This window comes from Hydra viridissima, unplaced genomic scaffold, assembly GCF_058129835.1.
Source record: "Hydra viridissima isolate aposymbiotic clone 2 unplaced genomic scaffold, HvirCarnegie_v1 scaffold_2, whole genome shotgun sequence".
NCBI lineage: Eukaryota > Metazoa > Cnidaria > Hydrozoa > Anthoathecata > Hydridae > Hydra > Hydra viridissima.
The window spans coordinates 12,147,821-12,175,604 of NW_028324301.1; the positions used below are offsets into that span (position 1 = coordinate 12,147,821).

The 27,784-nt window shown below is 28.5% G+C and overlaps 1 protein-coding gene and 1 pseudogene across 3 annotated transcripts; one reads left to right on the forward strand and one right to left on the reverse strand.

Moving 5' to 3' along the window:
- Positions 1–157: 157 nt before the first annotated feature.
- LOC145197133 (DENN domain-containing protein 2D-like) lies at positions 158–27,674 on the reverse strand. 2 transcript variants are annotated; one of them, XM_090080192.1, is made up of 21 exons: positions 26,874–27,674; positions 26,454–26,523; positions 22,460–22,509; positions 22,242–22,339; positions 22,076–22,145; positions 20,713–20,784; positions 20,490–20,582; positions 20,227–20,256; positions 19,714–19,779; positions 19,454–19,495; positions 18,665–18,729; positions 18,220–18,277; positions 17,953–18,072; positions 17,685–17,726; positions 15,217–15,273; positions 11,523–11,571; positions 7,998–8,060; positions 7,805–7,857; positions 7,374–7,494; positions 2,064–2,103; positions 158–511 (listed from the first exon to the last, which is right to left on the reverse strand). In XM_090080192.1, the coding sequence occupies exons 1-21, from the start codon at positions 27,615–27,617 to the stop codon at positions 448–450; spliced, it is 2,067 nt and encodes a 688-aa protein (XP_089936318.1). In that variant the 5' UTR covers positions 27,618–27,674; the 3' UTR covers positions 158–447. The 2 variants fall into 2 exon arrangements, with proteins under 2 accessions (XP_089936318.1, XP_089936317.1); XM_090080191.1 differs by having other exon boundaries at positions 158–515.
- On the forward strand, positions 3,497–5,381 carry LOC145184432 (uncharacterized; annotated as a pseudogene). The gene is made up of 3 exons (XR_016450183.1): positions 3,497–3,851; positions 3,999–4,166; positions 4,364–5,381. The product of XR_016450183.1 is annotated as an uncharacterized LOC145184432 (transcript).
- Positions 27,675–27,784: the final 110 nt, after the last annotated feature.

Genomic DNA, 27,784 nt, shown 5'->3' on the forward strand with positions numbered 1-27,784 from the left:
TATTTACACAGCCCATACTATACATATGCTGTGTGCTAAACAGTTAAAACCAATATGCATGAATTAAATAAATCGATAAAATATCTTTAAAGTTTGACTAATTCTTCTTAGAAGTTTAAGTTTGGCGGGAGAATTTAGAAAAATAGCTGAAAATTCAATGAAAATTATCGCGCATATTTTCAACAATATTTTTAATTAACGCGTGTTTTGAATTTATGAGTTTTAAATGTTTAACGTTATTTGTATTCAAGCTGAAGGAGCAAATGGATATAAGGACATCGAGGCTTTTTTTGTACTTATCTTGTACTCAGAACTTCTAAGATAGAGCCTTTTTGAAAAAATGTATTAACTTTTTATGTCAATTTTGGTTATCAGCTCCAACTGTCTACAAGTTCATTCGTCTTTGAAAGATATACGAGTCACGTTCATAAACAAATTAATTCGTCTTTACTTTAAATTTAAAAATTGACAAGAGATCTTTGAACTTTGATCCGTAACTCCATCCTTCATTCTTCCTTTAAAAAAACTTTTTTTTTAAAACCAAACAATTTAAAGCAAAATATTAAACTTGTATACTGAAATTTCTCACAATGATTTTCTTTAAATAAGTGGAAGATAATCTGTAACGGGTGACAACTAAAAAACGAGACTGGATTTAAAGACACATATCTCTTTAAAGAAGTAGGATAAAACAAAAAGGAAAAATGTTCTAGAAAGTATTTTTATTCTAGTTTTTATATATATAATCAGTTGTTCTCAGTTAAACCATTTCTTCTGACTTTATCAACTAGGCCTGGTATAGACTGAGCTAGGCTCCGTATGAGCTCAATATCAATTTTATTAAGGCAATAATTGATTCTAGAGCGTAATTTTTTAAGATTTTCTGCATGCCAATTATTCTTGTAGACAAGGCCTTTCAAAATACTCCAAAAATTTTCGATAGGACGACATTCTGGCAAGTTTGCAGGGTTATCCGCTTTCTCAACATAATGCACGTTTTCCTTGTTTAGGTACATGATTACTGTTTTTGCATAGTGAGATGATGCTAAATCTGGCCAGAATATATATGCACCATCTGAATGATACTTATTGATGAATGGAATAAGTCTCTTCTTAATACATTTGTTTAAATAGATTTTTTGATTTACAGCCAGTCCACTTGGTACAAAATAAGGCCAAGAAATTCCTTTTTCAGAAAAAGCAATCCATAGAAGTAATTTCTTTTGAAACTTTTGTTTTGTTTGGTATTTAACTGTAGATGGAGTAGATTTTACATCACTAGTATAAAATATATCATTTCCATTGATACTGGAGTGATTTAACGTGAAATAAGACTCATCGTCAATGATTGGTTTACGATTTTTGAATTTCTGACATAATCGACTGCACTTAGTTCTAGCTGCTGCTTTTTGCTGGTCAGAGCGTTTTGGAATCGTCATTTTTTTTCTTGACTTAATATTTGTTCTTTTTTTTAATGTTTTACTAATGTGTTGCTGAGTACAGTTGAACTTTTTAGCTGCCTGTCGTTGAGAAACTCCGTCTTTATGGTCAAACATGAGTTTGAGCCTTTCAATGTTTGTCCTGGTCATTTTTTTTAGCTTTTACTCCACTTCCTTGAACTCTTTGATACCCAGATTCACTTTCAGCACGTTTAATTATCTTGTAGATAGTACTTTTAGGTATATTCTCAACTTTAAAGTGGTCATAAGTGAACTTTTTACCAGCATTTTTGTAATTTGAATAAAATTCATACACACGTTTTCTAATCTCTTCTTGTTTTGAATTTATTTTTTTATTCATTTTTCTATAAAAACTAAAAATACATAAAATATTTAAAAACTAGAATAAAAATACCTTCTAAAACAGTTTTCCTATTTTTAAAATCTTATTCCTTTGAGAAGATATGTGTCTTTAAATCCAGTCTCGTTTTTTAGTTGTCACCCGTTAATCATTCGTTATCATAGTAAATTATTTATTCAAAAACATTTTTTATTTTAAAATTTCTATATCTAATACATAACGCGATGAAAAAACTGTGTATTAAGTACATCTCTATTAGGTACCTCTTTTGCTTCCATTCAGCAAAGCACTCTTCAAACAATCCTAAAATAAATCGCATAAATATACTTACATAACCTGATTGGACACACATTCTACGCATGCACAGCTAGACAATTTATAGCATTGAACATAATTTAAATAACTAAACAAGTTCTAACGTAAGGACCTCTTTTTAAGAAGTTCATCAGATGTCAATCTTATCTTAAATCATTTAATAAATTCAACGTCCAATGGTAATACAATGAGTTTCAAATGGTTGTTGGACGGCGGTCAAGTGAGACGCACTGGCACTTTTTCGATTTCGGGCCAAAAAAGTAGAAAAAAAATGTTCTTGCTATCTTTCTCTTAGATGCCTAAAAAGCATTTATCAGGCATCACTTATGTGTTGATATTTTACCCATTTATTTAAATTTCGATTATACTTAGCCATTTTTTCTTAAGTCTTATAGTTCTTTTTATAGCCTAACTTATGTGTGACCTTTTCTAGTCGGGGTAAGTTGAGCAGGTTTGAAAAAAATTAATAAAACGGCATTTTATCAGATACGGAGAAACAAAATTTGTTGGGTAAACATTTTAGGGTCCATACACACTTTTAAATTAAGAAATTTCATGTTGGGTTCATTGTGAATGAGTTTAAAATTTGGTGCCTCATTCATTTCAGTTAAAAAAATATTTTGACTCATGAACAGTCCGTCAAATTATTTTCCTGCTAACATTGAGCGCTAATTCTGACTTAACTTGAGACAAAGATTTTTTTTGTTTCCATACAATCTTGCCATTTTCAGAGGGAGTGTTCAAGAAATTTCTGTTAAGTTGCTTTGATCTATTAAGTCTCCTGGCAATTTTCCAATTTGAGAGTTTGTTTTTTTTTCACGAAAGGCAAAATATTAGCCCTTTCCTACGTCGCACTATGCATCGCTTAGCGGAAATAGGATTTTGTGCATATTTTTTAGTGATTTTTCATATTTAAACTTTTTAAGTTTTTTTTTTTTGCATTTAGTTTTTAACTCTTTATAAAAAAAAAAATTGTTTTAAGTTTTTTTAAACTTCTGACATCTTAAGGGTTTTTTTGAGGTTTTAAAAAACTCGCATTTTTGTTAAAATCCTTTCAAAGTATATGATAAGTGTTAAATTTCTATATTATTTTTATGCGAAATTAAAATAATCATGTATTTAATTGAATGTAAAACTAGAAATAGAAAAAAAGGGTTTTGGCATAGCATTTTTTTGCTGATTTTTTGATTTCTTAAACATTGATTGATTTGAGCATGTGGTCACAGAGGTCGCCTCGTTTTTTTTGAATAAAATATAGCTACTGCGAATTGAATTTATTGCCATGCAAAAAAATTGAGGCGACCTCTGTGACCTCATGCTTAAAAATCATTTTTACTATTGTAAATTTTATTCAAAAACCGACTAAAGTCTGTGAAGTAAATGAAAATTCCGTAGTTCAACAACTTCCGGTAAGTTTTTATTTGATTCAGTTTTACCTTGCGATGATTTTTATTAACTATCAAAATGGCTACATTCACTCTTCGTCAACTTTTAACACATACATTTCCCCCAAGGCATATATTCTTAAGAAAAAATTTTAAAGCCTGTGCAAAACTTTTGGAGTCTAAGTTTATTGCACTAAATAATGCTGGTTGTATGGTTAGTTTCAAAATTTTTCGAAGACTAGCTTTTGAGTTGATAAAAAACTTTAACAAATGTGGAAAAAAAAGCAGTTTGTTCTTCACTAAATACAAAGATTTTCTGGATAAAAAAATAGAATACAAATCATATGTCTGGTAAGTTTTTTATTAATTCTAAAATAAAATGTTATATATATATATATATATACATATATATATATATATATATATATATATATATATATATATATATATATATATATATATATATATATATATATATATATATATATATATATATAGCTTAGAAACAGATCCTAAGCAACAGATAAGGAAATATGAGGAGGGACAACTTATTTTAAAAGAGGGTGAAAAGCTGATTCAGCAGGGTAACCTGCTCATCAAGCAGGGTGAACAAAAAATGAAGGAGGGCCAATTAATACTTGAAGGTCTTAGACTGAAGTTAAACAGGTACGTATGTGTGTATTTATTTATATATATATATATATATATATATATATATATATATATATATATATATATATATATATATATATATATATATATATATATATATATATATATATATATATATATATGTATATATATATATATATATATATATATATAAAGTTAAAAGTTGTACACACATTTTATACATGTTTTAGGAGAAATACTGTAACAATGGGAACACCTGAAGCACCAAAACCTAGAAAATCTTTTTTAGAACTTACGAGTAGGATGAAACGTAAAAGAACTGATAATCTTCAGGGAAAAGAACTGGAAGAACTTCAACATGCTGTAAAAAGGTTTGCCTCTAATCCCTCTACTGCACCCAGGTCTAATTTATATGGTCCAAATTTATCATTGCATACTTTTTGCAATTTGAGACTAACAGACAGAACATGGGCTGAATTTAAAAAAATTGTTACACAAAATCATCATCTTGTTCCTCCAGGTTTAACCAAGTTAAAAGAATACAAAAAATTGACATATCCAGAGCAGGTGAAATATTCAGAAACTGAAGTAAAATGTAGTCTATTCAATATGATCAAACATTCAGTTTCTAGAGTGTTTGAGTATCTTTTGGAGGATGATGATAATTTTATTAAATTTTTAGCACAGGAGGAACGTGATAACATATATGTTATTTGCAAAGTGGGTGGTGATGGTCAGAGTGACCAATCTGAATTTCAGAATGCAGCAACTATGAAGAGAGGTGTGGATGATTCCACTGTGTATAGTATAGTGTTTGTACTGTTGGAGATTCGAAGTGGAAAAAAGATACTATGGAAAAATTGTAATCCAAATAGTCCAGATGCAACCCGTCATCTTATGTTTTGTTTTGCCAAAGAGACTACTAGTTTTATTCAAGAGAAGTTTGAACATTTACAAAATGAAATTTTGTCTTTAGAGAATATTAAGTTTACACTTCATGACAATACTTTTGTTATAAATTCAAGTTTGTCAACTATTTATACCACAATGAATGATGGTAAAACACTTAATACTGTGGTATCAAAAATGCTTAAAAAAAATATAGCATCTCAGTGCTGTCATGTATGTCAAGCAAGTCCTAAGGAGTTTAATTTGGAAACCATTTGGAATAAAGATAAAGATGTAGACAAGAATATATTGAAACTTGGAATTTGCAGTCTTCATTTGTGGATATGCAGCATGGAGTGGGTTTTTAATACTGCTTGCAAACTTCCAGCAGTGAAACAAGGAAGAAAAATTCCAGCAAAAAACAGCCAAGAATTTATTGAAAACAAAAAAAAATTCCAGCACTTGTTCAAAATACAATTAAAAATAAGGGTATCTTTTGTCAGGAAGGGAAGTGGTACATCCAACACTGGCAATGTTGCACGAAAATTCTTTAATAATCCATCTGTGACTGGAAGAATTCTAAATTTGAATACCACTATGATCAAACTATTTAGGGACCTGCTAATTGATATAAATAGTACAACCGCAAGACCGGATGTGAAAATTTTCAAGCAGAAATCTGAACGTCTGTTTGGTCTCATTTCTAATAATCAGTTTTTAAAAGCCATTGCAATGTCACAGTCTGTGCATAGAATGGTAGTTCATGGTGTTTCTTTTATTAAATATTTTAAGTATCCAATAGGTTCTTTGTCTGAGAGTGCCATTGAAGCCAGGAACAAAGCCAACAAAACTGCACGAGTAGGTCATGCACGATTAACTTCTTTTGCTGAAAATACTAGGGATACAGCTAATTATTTATTTATGACATCTGACATGTACCTATACTGTAAGAAGAACAAAATGCAAGAGGTATAAAAGCTATACTGCAAGAAGATTAAGCTGATAACTGTTCTTAAGGTAAATATTGGAGAAAGCTATGTATATCTTTAAATTTAAATATTTAATGTTATCGTTTAATTTTATTAATGATACATTTTAGGTGCTGGTGGTAGCCAATCTGATATTTCTGAGATCTTTTTACATAATCAAACAGTATGTTTTTTTTTATGCTTGCAAAAAAAAAAAAAAAAAGTACTAATTGTTAGAAAAGTTGAAACATAAGAATCCCAAACTTTCATAGTGCAATTCATGAAGGCTTGTTGTAAATATTAAATGTTGCTCCACATAAGGATTGCTGAGATACGTTTAGAGTATCTATTTATTACAATGAATACAGTTTTTTCTTGAATGTATAATTATTAGAATTAGAATTTGATAGATAATTTCTATAATATATATTAACAAAACTTTTTAAAATTTTAATGTGTGTTGTTAAACAATTTTAGGAAGATAAAGAGTAATGGTTCATATTATAAAAAGAAATCAAGGAAGCATCATTAAACCATGCAGCTGTAGTTGATAAGCAACTTTTAATAAACAGCTATTTTCATAGCCACATATTGTTAAAAACCTAAAAACGGCTATTTTCATAGCCACATATTGTTAAAAACCTATTTTAGCATCAGAACCTCTATTCTGCATTTGAGGGGAATGGAACTACTGGAGTATTTATTTTACTTTTATTTATAATAAAATACTTATGTTATTTCCTTTTTTATTTAACATGAAAATATAAGTTGGAGACTAAAAATGCCTGTAACCCCTAAAAAAGATAAACTGATATATCAGACTTAAATAGAGACTTAAAACTGATATATCAGTTTTAAATATCAAAAACTATCGGTTTTATATCTTTTTAATCAAAAATCGAATTAGTCCGGATAAACCAACTAAAAAACCGGAATAAAACCGGTTTTAAAAAAGACCGGACTTTTTTTATAAATATATATAAAAACAAACAATTTCTCATAATTGATGCTTTGTTCAAAAAATTACTTCAAAATGTTAAACAGTTCTCTAGTTATAAGGCTATTTCCTTTTTTTCTATCAGCGCGACACATAGTGCGTCGGTTAAAGGCTTTCCACGAGACTTTTTCAATAATCATTATAAGAATACAAAACTTGACATAAAATTCTGAAAACTTTATTAAAACTTACAATGATCTATAGAAACGAGACAGTTAAAATACTAATAATGGGATTTTCATTCAAACAATTGAATGGTTCATTCTTTTATAATATTCTTTAAATCACGTGTCAGTAGATATTTTTTAATTAATCTTAAAACAAATCAAAAATTCAAAATTAACCGTACACTTAAAGAACTGAGACAGTGTATTATATAATTTTTACCATGAGAAGGTCCATGTTTCTTTCTTTTAGAAGAAAACTGTTGAAATGCTTGAGTAGCAGCAAACAATTTTAAAAACCTTTGCTGTTCTTTATTTCGAGAAGCTTTGTAGAACATTTTGCGCTAAATCAAAATTTTTAAAATGCTTGAGACACATGTAAAGCATATAGAATATGACCAAATGAGTATCATGTTTTAAATTTTAGAGCATGTTTAACTTAAATTTTTTGTAAACTTTTCAAGCCACTGGGAATATATTCATAATGGGAAAATTGCATAAATTTAAATTTACTTACTGATTGTTTCACATTAACATCAACAAGACCCACAAGATTTTATGTTTCAACAAAATTTAAAAGATTTTATATTACTAAAATAAGAATGCTTAGCTCCTTATTTAAAGGGTTCTAAACATCAATTTTTATAAACTTACTGAAATAGTTTCCAAACCATCCTCATTGCAAGTGTAAAAATCTTCAAAATGTCCTAAAAATCAAATATGAGTTTTGCCATTAGTTTATTTAAAATTTCCGTAAACAAAAATGAAGTAATGAGAAAAATTTAATTTTTTTTTTTTTAAATCAGTGACAAAGTTTACAAGAAAATGTTATACTCTTTTTAATTACCAATTAAATGAATATAAGATTCAACAAAAACTTCTGTGATAATTCTATTCCTCACTTGATTTTCTATTAACAAAAAGAAAAGTATTCAAAAATGCTGCTTTTAAATTTTTCACTAAGCACTTTACTTTAGAAATACTTGGAGAATATAGAAAAAACGAGAAAAAAAAAATTTATTTGAAGATAATAACATCAAGAAGCAAGTGGTTTAAAACAAAAGAAAATAAAAAAAAACTGGAAAAGAGGAAAAATACTATACTGATGTTTAAAAAACAAAGGTTGGCAATTACAAAACCAACCCAAAAATAACCATCAAAAAGTGGGTTTTTAAAGTTTTTTTACTAAAAAAAAACAATTTTTTCTTGTAGTTAAACCTAAAATAGTGTCTTTTTCCTGGTTTAAACCAATACAAATACTTGCATCCTTAATGATTAAACCAAGTCTCTAGCATTTTAACACATCAAAAACACATTCAAACAGGTGGATTCATTACCAGTTTGACTGCCTTTTCTGAGCCTACCAGTTTTTGATCTTTGTTCTGACAAACATAAATGTCAAACCACCTCTCAGGATAAACTGGCCTTACTGGAGTGCAGAGATGCCAAAATTCCACAAAACTCTAAAAATTTCTTATACTAAGATTCACCAGACGACTTCTCTGTCATGACAGACCATTTGAAAGGAGTTAGACCTATCTGCAGAGAACCTAAGATTATCGCCTGGTCCTTCCACCCTTCTTCTCCTTTTACAGTCTGTGGGCAAATTGAACATTTCTAAAATACTTCTAATTCCACAATTTGTTTTAAAATGACTGTTGCCATTTCAGATTTTTGTAGCTAACTTTTATGGGCATTTCATCCATATGTCAGCATAACTGAATAAACTTTCAGTGCCATGTCTTTTCATCTTCACCATCTTAACCTCATCTGTGCAGACACATATTTGTCATTCTGTGTTGTTATCACTACAATAGCTTCATTGAGGTCCTAAAAGAAATAACCTATAGCTTAATTTTCTGCTACAGAATTATTCGATAAAAAATGTAAATGGAGCTAAGACTAGATCTTTCTAAACACTTGTCAACCCATATCAGCAGATATTCTCCAGTTCCCTGCAAATCTGAATAAGTAATTGTGTAGATCATCCAGGAACTCTTCTCCTAACATATACAGGCTGCAGAAATGAGCAAAGCTTTTGCAACTCTGGTCTTCACTGAGCTAAACTGTTATCCTTTCTTGAATTGCATGGTCCATCAATACCTTCCTTTCTTGACTTCTATTTCCCATACTGAGTACCAAAACGCTCAACTTTACTAATTTCAATATCACACATAAAAGTGTTCTTATCAAATTATGAATCTTCTATTCATATCCTCTTTTTCTCTTGCTTTCTCAAATGACATTCTTTTTTAAAATGATATAGTTATATAAAAAGATTTTTAAAATATTTTAATTACTGAAAAGATGTTCTAAAATATATAGATTCAATTTTTAAAATTATAAAGGTTCAATTTTTATCAAAATCTGAAATTAATATATACATATGTATATATGTATACAGTACTGCGAATATTTTTTAGACCACTTACATTTTTTCAAAAAATCCCAGAGAACTCTTCTCTAATATTTAAGTTTGAAGTTCTATATTATAAACTTATCAAAACACATGTATTTCACACAAAAATATGGAATAATAACAAACTTTTTAATGTCAAACTTCATAAAAAACTCTTAACATCTACTATGCCCTCCTTTTGCCTTAATCACAGCCGATATTTGCCGGGGAATAGATTCATACAAATTAGTTAGAAAATCCTGAGGAATGTTGTGCCATTCTCTTTGAAGTACTTCAAAACATTCTTCAGCATTTCGGGGAGCATGTTTGACCTTCTTTCGGTCCAAATAATCTGGACTCTGGGAAGGCCAGGTCATCAATTCCAATACTCCTTCCTCTGCCATTTTATTTAAATAATTTTTTGCCACTCGGGAATAATGTTTTTGGTTATTGTGCTGCAGAATAAAATTATGACCTATTAGTCTCATTCCGGATGATACAGCATGGTGCCTTTGGATATCCACATAACATTCCCCAGTGAGTCACTCCTCTATTTTGATCAAATCACCTACTCCAGATGAAGATAAACAGCACCAAACTTGTAAAGAGCCTCCTCTGTGTTTAATAGTAGGGTTTAAACACTCGGGCTGATAGGCTTCTCCAATTCTTCTTCGAACATATTGGCATCTTTTTGTTCCAAAAATTTCAAACTTGGACTCATTGGTGTACAGAACCTGATTAAACATTTCCTGGGCCCAATATTTGTTTTGTTTCGCATATTTAAGTTGTTTTTCTTTATTGCCACGCCATAATAAACCATTATTATGGCGTGGCAATAAAAAATTGCAATCGAATTGCAACACACCCTCTTAATCCCAATTTGAGTAGGTGTCATCAAATACAAGAAGAGCTGATATTTTTCCCAGTTGCTGTGTTAATATCCTTTGCCAACTCGGTTGATGTTTATTTGTTAAAAAGAGGGTTTTTAAATATTTATTGTCATCATTTGTTAGCTTAGGAGGTCTACCACTTTTCTTTCTATCTTCAAGGAGCCAGTTTCTCTACTTTTTAATGATTTCTGTAACAGCAGTCTTTGAATATCCTGTTTTGGATGAAATTTGGTGCTGCAAATAACTTTCTTTGTGAAGCACAATAACTTTTTGTCTCTCTATTAAAGATGTTTCACCCATTTAATTAATCTAAAAATGCAAACTAAACATTTAAAAATGAAAACAAACATTTAACTATTCTAAAAATGCAAACTAACAACTTTTTTAATTATTTTTTAAATATTGTTTAACTGTGTTCATAAAAAAAAACAATTTTTTAAAAATGTACCAAAACCCATAATTATTGTACTAAATTCATTCTATGATTGCACAAAAACAAAAATGAAGAATATGAACCTAAATCAGTTTAAACCAGTTTATTTTTACTTCTTACTTAGATGAATGCTTGGTTGGTAGTTATTATGACACATCGTTTTAATAAATAAACAAACAAATCCCTCATGCTCCCTTATCAATTTTGTTTATTTATTCAAAATAATATACTCTTTCAACTTTTCTTATATATTATTAAACTTAAGTACATTTTAAAAAAATTACATAGAAAAATATTTTTAAATACATCTAATTATACAAGTGGTCTAAAGCATATTCACAGTACTGAATATTAATTTCAGATTTCAATAAAAATTTAACCTTTATAGGTTGAACCTATATATTTTAGGACATCTTTTCAGTATATATATATATATATATATATATATATATGTATATATATATATATATATATATATATAACCATTTCAATAAAAAAATATTGCAAATTAAAAAAAACTCCAAAAACCCACTGGACTATGTTTTTTTACAGCCTCAGAATTTTTACAAAACCTCCTAATTTTATGTTTTAAAATTGTTTCATTTAAAATAAATTTACAACAAACCCAATTTTATTGAAAAACAAATTTACTTGTCTCATTTGAATTCAATACATTGTTAGAAACTTTCTGCACTTCATCCTATATAAATTTAACAACTTATACGCATTTATTTAGGAAAAGTATAAAGGTATTCCAATTTAGGTCATACAAAAATTTTGAAATTAGGATTACATAGCTGCCCAAAAACAAGTATTTATAAAAACATCATCTCAGTTGAATAGCAGATGCTTTTAACCATTAGCATCTGACACAAAGGGTGAATTTATCAGCTACAGTTCAATATTTAAACTAAAAAAAAACTTTTTTAATCTCTTTTCTATTATAAAATTTGAGATAATTATATAAATTTTAACTGTTGTTTTTGAATTTACAGATACAGCTATTCACGAAAGTTTAAACGATTGCAGAATTTTTATCAAGTATGTTTGGTTTTTGTTTAATAAAGAAAAACTGTAAAATGATATCGACTTAATTTTTTTTATTTATTAAAGAAAAAGTAATTAGCTTTTAAATGAATATGAACATGTTATAAAAATTTTAATATTTAGTTAGAAAAAAGCTATTACAAAAAATCTTATAGGAAAAATAAGAAGCACAAAAGTTTAAACGAATTGCAACATTCGAACAAAAAATGAAAAAAAAAGCGAAATTAATATTTGAAGTGTCCTCCTTTGTTTTTATAGCAAAGATAAACTCGTTTATGCATTGATTCAACTAATTTCATGCACATCACGCGAGGTACCTTCAGCCAGTACTCATTCAAAAGTTGCTTTAAATGCTGAGTTGATTGAATTTCATGGTATGTCAGTTGATTGTCGATCCAAGACCAAATATTTTCGATTGGGTTGAGATCTGGTGATCTAGGGCACCAGGGCATCACATTGAACTTTTTTTTCAAAAAATATTCTTTGATTGAGTGTGCTGTATGAGCTGAAGCCCCGTCTTGTTGAAAGATGAATTGCTTGCTTCTGCCATACAAGTGTCTGATTGATGGAACTAAACACGTTTCCAATGTGTTCTTGTAGGTGTATTGATTAATTCGGCCTTCATACAGCTCACAGAAGCCTATACCTTTGTCAGAAAAACATCCCCAGATGCCAACCGAACCTCCACCGCCTTGTCGACGATGTTGCAAAAACCTGTCTGAATATTTCTCAGTTGCAAATCTTTTGACATAGATTCTTCCCTTGTGGTTTACAACTTGAAAGTTAGCTTCATCACTCCAAATAACTTTTCCCCACTGTTCTACAGACCAGTCCAGCCTTTCTTTGGACCACACTCGTCGTTTACGTTTATCCGTGATTGAAAGAATAGGTTTTTTAGCAGCTATGTACGTTCCAATACCTTTGTCCAACAATGTTCGCCTTACGAGCTCTCTGCTTAATTTTGGATTATTTTTTGACTCATTGAAGATTTGTGCTAGCTTTCTGTAGCTGAGTCTGGGGTTTTCTCTGCTCATTCTGAATATACCATTTTTGTCACGGTTGCTGAGTTTGGATGTTCTCCCAGTACGCGGCATGTCGGAGACGTCCTTGGTAAGTTCCCAGGTTTTGATGGTTTTTCTAACGCAATATTCAGAAATGTTAAGTATTTTGCCTATTTGAACGTTTGTGTGATTTTTTGTCCGCGCCATACCAATAACTTGCCATTTGATGTCACTAGAAACTGATTTTCGACCCATTTGCACGCAATTGAAATTAATTTGAAATTCACAATATTTTAAGTTGATTTTTAATGAATTAAAAGCTGCCTGATGATGTTGTGATGAATTTTTTGATTGAAAAACTACTCAATTATTTGCTAATTAATTGATAAATTCGCTGTGAAAAAAAATTTCGCAGCGGATTTATCAATTAATTAGCAAATAATTGATCCTAAATAAAATCGTTTAAACTTTTGTGAAACCTCTTAATTTGTATCACCTACCTTTTAATGAAATTTCTGAGTAAACGGTAATGAGTCAAAGCCTACTTTTTTTTATTCTATTAACAAATAACCTATTTACCAAATCGGAAAAATAATTATTTTGATATCTATTTCCGTTAGATTTTTATTCAAGAAAAACCGAAGATTAGATTTGAAAATTCTGCAATCGTTTAAACTTTCGTGAATAGCTGCATTACATGCAGAAATAGTTATTAATTACAGCTTAAAAAATTAAAACCCTTATTATTCATTTTATTGGACTTTTAAGTATTGTATAAGAGTTTGAACTTTATGATTTGAAAATTAAGAGAAATGCTAATAAAACTTTTTGTATTTTGCAATATATAATGTAATATTAATGTTTTAATTAAAATTTTATGCTATGTCATGAAGTTAAAATATTTCAGGTATTTTCTCATATTGCTCATCTAACATCTAACTTTAATCCTTGGATAAAATACCTCAAAAGATATCAAAAAGATATTACCTCAAAAGATCACTATTTATCTTATAGCAAACTAATACTACACCTATCTCTACAACCCAAACTCTTCAGTCAAAATAACTAACAAACACAAAAGTTTCTCTCCTTTCTGCAAAGTCAATGAGGCTAAGATCAAAATGTTGTTTAGCATCATTGACTCTTTTATTCTTGATAAACTTTCTATTCTTTTTTAAATAAGAGCAGATATGCAAAGTTATATCTTAAATAAATCTTAGTAAATTTATTTTTAAAAATTGTGTAATAAATCAAAAAAAAGAAGAGCACCACTCTCCACTTTTTAATCAAATTTAAAGAAGTTAAATTAGTACTATCAAACCAATAAACAACTTAAATTATAATTCAAGGAACTAAGCTTAAAAAACTGATTAAAAATGGGACAAATATCCAGAACACAAAGAGAAAGACCTGTATATAAAGAAGCTTTGGTAGAGGTTTGTAATAAACTGAAGAAAGCACTTTTGAATTGGAGAGGAGAAAACAAATGATTTTTCATCAAAGTTAATGCAGATGCACAATTGTAGATGAATTACCTATGCTTTAATACATAGCAAGCTTAACTATTGTTATTAACAAATCAGTGAGAAGTGTTTCTCACTACTTCTGCTCCCTTCATGTCATATAGATCTTATGGATATTTCTCAATACTTTTCCTCCCTTCACACCAACTGATCCCAGAGAAGGTCATCAAGATGGGTGCAAACAGGAGTAAAATTTATTCTGTATTCATTTTGATGGTAAGATCACTTGGAGCCTACAGGAGGAAAGAATCAAAAAAAAGATCAATTAGTTGTATCTGTAAGAACTACTTATTGTATTTGTTACTTTTTCGTGTACTGGGATTATACATTTCTCATTAAAGAAGAAAAAATTTGCTGTAAAAGAAATTATTTAAGATGTTTTTGAAGATAATGAAATTCTATAGAGGGTTCATGATCAGGTGTTTCTGATACCCAACACCAATAAACTAATAGAACTGCCTTTATTCCATAACAATAGTAAAAACTTATGAAATTGCTCTTTAACACTTCTACATTGATAATAGATTTTTAAATGGACTAAAGAATATTATTTCAAAAAAGCACACATTAAACTTTTCATAGCAAAAACTAGGAGAGGTGAAGGTTCCATCAGTTATTTTAAAGTCCAATGCTTACACCATACTACTTTCAGAACTTTCATATGGCCTAAACTTGAATACCTTTAATTCATATACATAATTTTATAATCATGCAATTTAAAAAAGATAAAATGAAAGATCTATCTAAAATATAAGTTTTTTAAAAAATACTAACCATTGTCTCAGTAATTGCCTGAATAATTTGCTTAGGAAAAATGTTTTGGTGGCGTTCCTAAATATACACAAGTAAATTTAAGGGTCAGTCAAATCATATAATTAATGAAAGTGAACCTGACTTCCCATAAAATTCATATATTCAATATCATACCTATGAATATGAAATATAACATAATTACTTCTGTAAAAACTTTAGTACAAGCTTTACAGCCATCTGAAATTTGGGTTTTAAAGCCAACCTTTAAAACCCAAATTTCAGATGGCTGTAAAGCTTGAGTCATCCAAAAAAAAACGAATCTATTTAAAATTGCAAAAAAATTATTCTGTATATTATAAAGTTTTTTGGCTGTAAATTCTGATCATTCAATCAGTATAACACAAATTCTTCATTTAAAAAAACTACACTCATTTGAAGTTGCAAATTTTTTACCAAAAAATCAGAAGATATCAATATTATGTGGCTTTCTAGATTGCATCTGGTTTTTATTCTAACAGTCAATTTTGAGTGTCGGTAACTTTTGAGCAAGGTAATTTTGAGGATTTTCAACTAAAACTAAGTATAATTAATGCCAAATCATAGATATTTCTATTTAAATTCATTATTTGATCCAACTATTGATTACATTTTTTGCATTTGCAGTTTGAAAAACATCAATAATTTAGTCAGAATGGTAAGAAATTACAAGAAGCAATTGGGATCTTGTAACTACAAAAATTGCAATGAGAACCAGCTAGAGGAAGCTTTAAAATATGTAAACACCAAGAAACTAAGCATTTGAAAGGCTGGTGTCAAGTGCAACATTCCATTTAACACAATAGCAAACCATGCTAACAAGCAAAACACAAAGAAACCTGGCAGTCAAACAGCTCTGAGTGAAGAGGTAGAAAGGGGTAGAGAGTTTGTGAAGTAATTAAAGTGGCTGCAGATTAAGGTTATCCTATGAAGCCATTTGAGATTTGTCTATTGGTCCAAAATCACTTAAAAATCAATTCAATTCAAATTTCCACGATCCAAGACAATTTGCCAGGACCAGATTGATGTAAATTTTTCATGTCAAGATTTTCAACTGAATTGTCATTGTTGATGGACAATAACATTAAAAGAGAAAATTTTTGGTTGTCATCAAAGCCTGGATTGATAACAATATTCAATTTCTATATCTTCCTCCCAATTTGACTCACCTTTGTCAGCCACTAGATATAGTTTAGTTCTGCCCATTAAAAGAACAATGGAGATTGATTTTGAAAAAATGGAAAAAAACACACTGTGGAGTTGTTCCAAAGTTGTTATTCCCCAAGTTATTAAAGAATGCAATGGATAATATAGGCTAGAAGAAGATTAGTCAGAATCTGATTGCAGGTTTCAGAGCCACTGGGATTCACCATCTGAACAGAAATGAAATTATTAGGAAACTACCAGCCAATACGATACCAGAAAAAGAAACAAGAAAACTCTGTTAACAATGCATTAATCACATTGTTTAAGCAAAAAAAAAAAGAGGAAAAAGCCTCAAATCAAACTCCACAACAAAATAAGCTTTTTAATATCGAACCTGGAGAAGGTGTCTCTTCTGAAGAAGCATTAAACATTTTGATCGAGAAAGCCACTTTAAAGATCAAAAAAGAAAAGACTCCTGCTATTAAGAAAAACTCCTACTACTAAGGAGACTCCCGCTACTAAGCAGACTCTCATTTCTAAGGAGAGTCTCGCTGTTAAATTAAATGTTGAAAAGAAAAATGTGATATAATTAATAGATCAAATTCCAATAAGTTTGAATTTGAATTTATAGACACATATTGATAGCAACATTATTTCAAAAGTACTCTAATCTACTAATCTTAGTCTAAATATTTAAATTGTTCTGTAACAAAAATATGTTAATGATTTTTATGTAATAATAAAAGGAAGAATTAATTGATAAATGCTTCCTTTATTGTGTTGAGTTGACACTTTTATGGTCTTGTAGGCAAAATATAGATAATTTAAATATAAAAAATGTATAGACAATCAAAAGTATCCTTATATGGTATGAAAAATGAGTAAAAATTGACATAATATATTGAAACCATTAAGTGTGTAAAGTCGCCTCAAATTTGAAAATTGCCAAAAATCAGCATTTTTTTGGAAATTATAAGTTAAAATTCACCATGTTGATTTTTTTTCAACTGGTAGAATCATAACTTTCACATGAAATTTGAAATTCTTTTATTTTAAATGTCTCTAAATGTTTTCAAAATTTTCTGCTAAGAAATTGAAAGTGTGTAAAGTCACCCCATTAAACAGTTCATTTACAAATTGATTTTTTTTTTTTTTTTTTTTTTTTTTTTTTTTTTTGATGTTTAACACTGAAACTATATAAATCATTAAAATTATTACAATTATAATCACTGCTAAAATGATATTATAATTACATTAGAGTCAAAAGAAAAGAAAATGTTTAAATACAATACAAATCAAAAAAGTACTTCACGCAAAAACTTCTTTGCATCTAGATCTACAACAATGACCTACAAAGCATTAGCAAAATATCAGAACAATAACAATGTAAAAATGCATGACAATATAAGAACTAATAAGTAATATATTAAGTAAATTCTTATATATAAAAATTTTTACTCAATATTTCCTAATGTAAAAAACTTATCTAACAAATATGAAAAAACTTAATACATAAATAGTATATAAAAAATTACTTTATTACTTTAGATATGTTAAACAAATAGATATTCAAACCTCTTCAACAGGTAAATCATCAATCTGCACAACTGCACTAGGTAAAACTCCTAACAGGTAAGGTGATGGTAAACAAACTATTTCTATCAACTTTGTAGGAAGTACAGGAATGTAAGTATGCTATATGTAAATGTGTAATTAAGTTAAAAATTAAGTTAAATAAACTTTAAATCAGGCCAACTTTTTTCTTGTATCTATATAAAGTTTACCATCAACACCATAAGAAATCTTGCAAATTTGTAAAAAATAAACTATGAACCAACACACCTCCCACTCAAAAGGGTACATTAGTGATATAAATCCATGACAACAAGATGAAAGTAAACTAAAAAATTACAGTAAAAAAATATTTCCTACTAAAAATAGAAAAAGAGATCAAAATTTTATAACAAGTTACAAACACTTTCATCTAAAAAAAATAACACTAAAGGTATAACTGAGAAACAATTGATTCAATCCATTTTATGTGGTATTTTATGTACTTTGTTATCCACATAGATAAACCCATAGTAAAGAAATTTGATAATTTTAAAAGAAGGCAAATGTTCACAATTATCTATGCACTTTGCTAACATGTTTATTGCTTAAATGCTTATTTTCTTTACCATTATTAACTCTAGAGTTTTATAGAAATTTTCAATTACCTACCTGAATATTGATTATTAATTTCATTAAACATTATTACAAAAAAATTTATAAGCATATCTAATACCTTAGAGAAGCTGATACAAGAACAATTTTCAGCTCAATAAGTAAGCAACCCACAAGATGAATTATCTAAATTTAAAAATTTGACCTTGTAATTTTTTTTAGTAAAGCTTATAAATTTTTGACAGTAATTTTTGAACACATTACCTTTTTCAGTAAAAATAAAATATTATTATATTAACACCCAGTTTTGTAACAGTTACACAAAAGGGCAGTGGCATAACCAGGGAGGAGCAATACTCCCCTTGAAAAAATAATGAAGAATCATTATCATTCTTTATAGTAAGATTTATTTAGTTCTAAAATTTTGAAATATTTTTTAAGCTGTTTAAATCTTAAAAGTTAAGCATTTTAATTTATCTGATGTTTCTTTGAAAGTGATTTTATCTATTTCCTAAATAAGCAAAACAAAAAAAAATTTAGCAAAAAACACATATTTTAGGACTTAGGCATTTACTCCCTTTGGTTTAACTGGTGTCAAAGCCATCTAGAGCTTTAATACAGACACTTTTGTGTGCATTATTGCAACAGGCCATGAGAATGCAAGCACAAAGTGGGCTGAAATCCAATGTTGGGAGAGCTTTTTGGAATAAAATTTTGACCATGCTCCAACAGACTTATACTTGTAGTAGAGATAGTTTGATGCTGTTTGCAAAGCACCTTGCTCTCTTTTGGTGAAAATCTGGCTATACTACTGGGAAAAAATTTAAAATAAAAACAAGAAGAAAAAAAATCAGCATACTTAGAGCTTTGAGTTTATTTTTATGTTACTGTAGGATATTGTGGTTCTTACCATGTGAATAGGTAGGGTAGCAAGTAACTCACTTAAATCAACCTTAAAAATCAATAAATAAAAAGTTTAAAAAACTCAAAATTTTTAAAATAATACAATTAACTATTAAAACAACAAAATAGTATAAAAACCATGTCAATAAAATGTAATTGAACAAGTATCAATATAGTTTTTGCTAACCAAAAACATGGATTGAATGTTTCTTTTTTGCACTAATGCTTGAGAAACCTTAGTTTAAATTATCTATTCAAGCAACTTACATGCTCATGAATTGCTGAATCTCCAGGTCTTGATAACTTTAAACTCTTTCTTCCTGTTCCACCTGGCTATAAAATAAAGAAGATTCATTTTATTACTTTATTAGGTCAGATTATGAGAAGATTATGGCCAACATGGAACATACCACAATAACCAGTGAGGCCATTTTTACATTCTAAAGTCAGGATCTATGCAGTAGTAAATACAGCTTCATGTTTAATATGAGAAACAACAATATAATAGCTATTGTGTAATATTGTATAATAGTTATTGTATAACATTAATCCAACTTTATAAACCCACTTTAAAAACTCACTTTTAAAAAAACTTATTTTAATCTAAGTAAAAAATCATTTTTTTCTTTTATACCTTTTTAACTTAAAACCTTTTTTTTTTTTAAATGTTTTTACAAAAACACTACTTCTAAGAATAATGAAACTAATAGTTACACCATCAAACCTAGTACTATTTCATTACAAAAAGCTGCAAACTGGAATTATTAAAACATTACTTACAGAAAAGTATGACACGGTTAATGATTCAGTCTAAATTAAAAAAAAAAAAAGAATCATTGAAACTTTTTCTCTAAAACTTTTTTAAATTGTGAAGTTTAGAATTTTTGACTTCTTGTTAAAAGAACCAACATTATCTAATGTTTTTTAACTTATGAAGCAATAATTTTAATTTATGTAGCAACAATTTATGTAGATATAATGTATGAAATACATATTTAAAATTCGATCCAAAAAACAAACTCAGATTAAAATATTGAACTCACTGGTTTAGGTAAAGGATGAGAAATCACAGCCTTTAGAAATGAAAACACAGCAGATGAAGAATAAACTCTTTGCTTTTCAACTTCATCTAAAACCTGAATATACAAAACCACCTTTTTGTTCACTAGACATCATTTGCATAAATTAAAATACAATTTGAAACTAACATTTATTTTCCAAGATCAATCAAAAAAGTTTATCCAAATTAAAAATAAAAACAGTTACTTGAGAATATAATGCAAATAACCCATGAGGACTAACAATGCAATAAACCTCAGGATATTTTTCTGTAGAACCCTATAAAGATAAATAAGTTTACCCTAAAAAAGTTAATACCTAATTACTCAAAAAATATATTTGCTTACCTATATTTTCAAATAAGAAACAGAAAACTACAGTTACCTCTACTAAATGTTGTTAAATGCAATTTTATACCATCATCATCATCATCATCATCATCATCATCATCATCATCATCATCATCATCATCATCATCATCATCATCATCATCATCATCATCATCATCATCATCATCATCATCATCATCATCATCATCATCATCATCATCATCATCATCATCATCATCATCATCATCATCATCATCATCATCATCATCATCATCATCATCATCATCATCATCATCATCATCATCATCATCATCATCATCATCATCATCATCATCATCATCATCATCATCATCATCATCATCATCATCATCATCATCATCATCATCATCATCATCATCATCATCATCATCATCATCATCATCATCATCATCATCATCATCATCATCATCATCATCATCATCATCATCATCATCATCATCATCATCATCATCATCATCATCATCATCATCATCATCATCATCATCATCATCATCATCATCATCATCATCATCATCATCATCATCATCATCATCATCATCATCATCATCATCATCATCATCATCATCATCATCATCATCATCATCATCATCATCATCATCATCATCATCATCATCATCATCATCATCATCATCATCATCATCATCATCATCATCATCATCATCATCATCATCATCATCATCATCATCATCATCATCATCATCATCATCATCATCATCATCATCATCATCATCATCATCATCATCATCATCATCATCATCATCATCATCATCATCATCATCATCATCATCATCATCATCATCATCATCATCATCATCATCATCATCATCATCATCATCATCATCATCATCATCATCATCATCATCATCATCATCATCATCATCATCATCATCATCATCATCATCATCATCATCATCATCATCATCATCATCATCATCATCATCATCATCATCATCATCATCATCATCATCATCATCTTTATTTTTGTAATAAAAAAAGAATAAAATCTAAGCGTGTTAAAAAAAAAATCATTTCCATATTAATTAAACCATACTTAAGGATTGCATAAATTTTTTTTGATTTTTTCTTAATCTTTTTACAAATAGTTTTGTTAATAATTCTTTTACCTGTGTACTAGTTATTCTTCTAAAATGGAAACTGATTTGAAAGACAAGAAAGAAATCAAACAAAAAGACTCTCCTTACCTGTATCATTCTGCAATAACCAAAAGCTCTATCACCAATTTCATTTGTGAGTACAAATGAAAATGTTTCACTATTAATAGAATAAATTTTGTAAAAACTATTGTTAAAATAGTCATTTAACTTTCACTTTTCAATAGAGTAAAAAATATGAAGCATAAAAACGAACCTTTTTTTAAAACTTGATGTAAGACCACAATCAGGAAAACAGAATTGTGGAATGCTATTAATGCGTTCAATTTGGGACTGTGAGGCTGCTTTATCAATCTAAAAAAATATGTAAATGATAATATTAACTTTAATATTAAATAATGCTAAAACAAAATTGCAAAAAAAATTTCAATGAACTCAAAGTTCTGAGAAAAAAAAAACATAAAAAAAAACTACCTGTGGAGGAAATTGAAATGAAATATATGGCACAAGAGTCTCATCATTTTCTGTAAAAAAAAAAAAAAAAAAAAAAAAATGCAAAAACTTTACTTTAGTATATTAATTACTTTTCTTCTAAAATCTCTTAAAAAGTGAAACATAAGAGTTTCACAATATATTTTTCAAGCCTCCTACACACAGTAGCAAATGTGGGATATCAAGTAAAAAACACACTAAGAAATCTTGAAACCATTACTTTGAAGTATTACTTTAAGCATTTATTGTCATAGCAAAAAGAGTAATTACTTTTCTATTAATTTTTAACTGTAATCATTACATTTTAATTACTAAGAGAAAAAAAATGCTTCTTTTTCTTTATTAGTAATGAAAAAGTAAAGATTTATTTTAAAATATTTATTCAAAAAGTTTACTTAGAGAAAAAAAAAGAATTATCTATAGATTTAGATTTTCAGAATAATTCACTCATTGACTTTTGCCTCTGACTAAATCTAAAAGTCCTATAAAATATTCTTAGCAAGTGACTTTTAGTCTTTAACATTGTTCTTAATCAACTAAAAGTATTGGCAATTTAAAAGCTAATATAACTTATTACTCCTCAGAAATAAGTATTAACTGCATTTTAATTTACTTGCAAAATTCAAGATAATTATTTTTCTAATGCTTTTTTTAATAGCTATGTATACTTTAACAGCTATGTATACTATAACAGCTATGTATTAGGGTGATTTTATTTATAATAGGAAAATTCCAAAGTTTTTCCCAACCACCATTTTGTGATATAACAAATCTATATATAACATATAACAAATCTATAACAAAATATCTTTACTATGCTCAATGATAATAAAATATTGCTCAATGATCATAAAAATTTAAATATATAAAGAAAAATCAATATTATTTTTTTTACAACAAAAAAAATAAATAAAACAATTAGCGATAAATGAATTGTAAAGCAAACCAAGTTAAATGTTGATGGATTGCAACAAAAAACATCTGCTTTTTTTAGTATGCTCTCTCTCTCTCTCTCTCTCTCTCTCTCTCTCTCTCTCTCTCTCTCTCTCTCTCTCTCTCTCTCTCTCTCTCTCTCTCTCTCTCTCTCTCTCTCTCTCTCTCTCTCTCTCTCTCTCTCTCTCTCTCTCTCTCTCTCTCTCTCTCTCTCTCTCTCTCTCTCTCTCTCTCTCTCTCTCTCTCTCTCTCTCTCTCTCTCTCTCTCTCTCTCTCTCTCTCTCTCTCTATATATATATATATATATATATATATTTAAAAACATATAAAAGATTTACAATTTTCATAAAACTTTTTAGTATGCTATGGATATTTTTTTTTATTTGAAAATATATAAAAATTTACAATTTTCATTAGCTATGATTAATTGATTATTTTTATTTTTCAAAGGTGTTCATTTTCAGAAGTCAATAGTCTCAGTATACAGTTTAAAATTTTTTCTATTTACAAGTTTGTAAACTACTAAATAAAATAAAAAATATTAATTGAATGTGTTATTTGTAAATAAATAAATTAACAATAAATGAAAGTAATGGTTATCTAACTTGGGTGTTGAAAACTTAAACTATTTTTTCAGAATATTTTTTAACTTTAAATCTGTCTGATCATTGAAAATGGCTTGCACTTGTTCAGCAACTTCTGCATGCCTGGTACTGATGGACATCTCAAAGCATCTAAACTTCATCTCAGGCAAAGTCTTAAAAGTCTTTTTTCAGTTTCATACAGTTGAGAACTTAACTTTGAAAGACTGTAATTAAAGAATTTCATCTAATTTACTTCTGATCTGAGAGAAAGTCAGGGTACCCACTAAGTCTTCTGACAGATAATGAAGAGAAAAACTGTGGCTGAAAATCATGCATCCAAGGTAGCTACTCAATTACTGCAGATGCGGCTGCTGCTGGTGCTGAATTATCACCCAACATTGACGATGAGAGTAAAATTTCTTTAGCATAATCTGAGGTCAATCCATCAACATCTAAGATTCTAAAAATCTTTTAACACAAAGTTTGGAGGTTTAATAGACATAGTCATGCCAGAGGTTGCTGTAGCACTTGATCGAACTACCACAAGTGACTGAAAGGCAGCCCATATGTTTTCTATCATTGCAGCAACTAGTCAGCTTCAACAAAAAGCTAGAGAACTTCTCTTCAACCATAGTTCTATACAAAAGGCTTAAATAGAGAATTTTTAACAAAATTAAATTTTCCTTTAATCTAAGTGTGCCTCTCATACTACATTGGGATGGAAAAATGATGGATGATTATTTTGCTTTATTATAAGATTAGAATCAGGAGAAGATATTGGGAAGCAATCATCCAATCTTTTGCTCCAGAACAAAACAAAGCTGATCATCTTTTTAAGATTAGATTTAGGAAAAGATATTGGGAAGCAATTATCCGACCCAAAACTTCCTGATGGCTAAGCAAATAGAATGTCACATGCTGTTAACAGTATGGATAATTAGGGTTTGTGTAATCACATTTGTGGCCTCTGCTTTAATACTACAGCATTAAATCTATTAAATTTGGAATATTGCCATCATAAGCATGATATAATGTTGAAAAAGGTTTTCATTATCTATGTATTAAAGTTGCCCAACATGGAATTTTTTGGCCACTGAAAACCATTTCTGACCTCAAATCCATCAAGCATCTTTTGCTAATGCTTTGGAGGACAAGAAAATAGTAGCACGGATTGCTTCATGGAAAATGGAAGTAATTGAGCTTTCAATTGCTCAACTGAAACAACTTCAACCATGTGATGATTAGCCAAGAGCTGCTGGAATTGATGATCATTTTCTTAGGTGGTATGTGACCACATGGAATACATTTTCAATATCTGGGAGCAACCAACCATGTTCTTAGGGTGGGACAAGCTATATATGCAATCAATATGTGGTTGTTTCTTAAGCAACATAAACTACTTCTTTCAGCATCGACTAGAATGTCATGATCCATCATACTGTGAACAGATTTAGAATTTGTGACTGTAATGTATGACAAATACAGGTTTCAGAGTCTAGTATTTACGTCAGCTTTAAGAAATGATCTAAGTTTATTACAGCATCCACATCAAAGTTCTTCAAAATCCTTGACATGTCCAAAGACTTGCTGTAAATTGAGCCTAGTGAACGGAAACAACACAATTACAGAAGCAAGCAGAAGGTTGCTAAATCTGTTAAAGTCTGAACTAGTAAATTTACATTTACATATTTGAATTTAGCTATTTGAATTACTTTTTCAGATTGACATTTATATTTACAATAAAAGATTTGCTAAAAAAAATGCTCAAATTTTATGAATTAAAAATTCATTAAAGTAGAAATTTAAGGAAAATATATGAATATTTAGGAATTGTTCAAAACATTAAATGATTTGAACAATTCCTAAATATTTATATATTTTCCTTAAATTTCTACTTTAACCTACTTTCAATGCGTCTCACCAAGTAATAGGTTGGGAAGAGACTTCCTGGCACTTTCATTTTTAAAAACCATCCTACTATGTATACTATAACAGCTACCATAACTTAAACTAATCATGACCTATATAATCCAAATTTTAGCATAAGATCTCACAATATACAGTCTGAACAATCCAATATTATCTCATTTAAATACTTTATTTAATACTTAATATAATATTTAACAGAATGTTCAGTAAAACATTTAATATAAAATTTATGAAAAAAATAAGTATTTCTAAGTATATTTTCTTTGAGTATAAAAAGATTATAGAATACAAAAACTAAAATATCTTAATACATATAGTGTTAAATTAATATCAATATCAACTAATATGATGCAATATCAAAATAACATAATCTAATTAAAAACTAATAAGTAAATAATACTTAACAAAAACTCTTTAAAACATTTTTCTCAAACAAATATCAGAAAAGACAAAAAAAAGTTACTTAAAGGAACTAAGCTGACTTTCTATCATAATAGTGCATTTAAAAAAAAAAAAAAAAAAAACCCAACCTTTTTTCAGAGTGACAACAAGCACGTGATCAAACCATGTAATTTCATGTTCAACTAAAAGTTCTGAAAACTGGAATAAAAGAATATATGTCATAACTATGCAATATATCATGTTTAAACTGCAACTATCTTTAAAAAACTAAAAACCAAAATAATCCTCATTCTATAAGGAGCAAATGAGGTAAGGATTTTAAGCACAATTTTTTAAAACATATTTTTTAAACACATAAATAATAGTGCAACAGCACTATTTCATAATAACAAACTTGAATTATGAAATTTGTTAAATGAAAATCTAATTTAGTGGGAAAACCTTAGTTAAACTAGTATTTGCTGAAGAGCTAAAATATATAATTTTTCATAAAAACTTAAAATAATTTTAAAATAACATTAGATTGTAATAAACTGAGTTTGACATACCTCCTCCAAAGAGGACTGTTTAAACCTAGTTTCTGTAGATGATCTTTTTCTGTGGTCAGCAGAACATTGTTGATTAACTTCATATAGACTTACACATTTTGCGCCTCGTTTTGCTTTTGCAGGACTCTGAAATGCTGGTTGAAGTAACTTAATTTTTTGAATATGAGAGAATTTTGTTTTATGAGTGGTATCAATATCACTTATATGATCATTAACATCTTGAGAATTGAAGAAAGATGGAGAAGAAACACTTTTAAGCTTGTTTAAATTGCATTTTGATACCTGCACAGAACGATCCCTTTGTTTGTATGTAGGATTTAACTGATCAAACAAATCATTTAGTTGATCATTATCATTTTTGTAAACAAACTCATCTTCCAAAAGGTGTTTATTACAAACAGAATGATTATCACTAAATTCTGAAGATATTGCACTTTTTATTATTTGAAATCTGGCTGGCTCTTTATCATTATTTTTAGAAATGTGTGGATTAAAATTAGGAACAATATTTTGCAGTGCTGCTTTACTTTGTTGAACTTTGGGCTCAAAAATATATTTCTGATATAAATTTTCTTTAGTTAAATTATTTTTACTAGTTTCAGTGTTCAAATTGTTGCTGCTTTCACTGATTTCACCATTATTTTTAATTTTAGGATATGCTGGCTGTAAGGCTTGATCTTCTGAGGCAATTCTCTGAGGAATTTTCAAAGGGATTTTTTTCCCTTGACTTTTTGACATCAACATTATTCATTATATCTAAACATATCAACTAACTTAATTCATGAACATATATTACACTTTAATTTTAAAAAAGACTTAACAAAAAAACTAAATTGAACTTGTAAAAAAGATGTTTTAAATTTTAATAAATACAGAAATACAAAAGAAATATAGGAGGTGTGAAATAGGGT

Excerpts from the sequence above, each read along its gene's own strand:
- LOC145197133 (XM_090080191.1), bottom strand. The coding sequence starts at position 27,617 with ATGTTGATGTCAAAAAGTCAAGGGAAAAAAATCCCTTTGAAAATTCCT. Across the intron at positions 22,510-26,453 it reads TGTTGTCACTCTGAAAAAAG|AAAATGATGAGACTCTTGTG; the intron begins GTTGGGTTTTTT and ends TTTTTTTTACAG. Across the intron at positions 516-2,063 it reads GCTGAATGGAAGCAAAAGAG|GAAGAATGAAGGATGGAGTT; the intron begins GTACCTAATAGA and ends GTTTTTTTAAAG.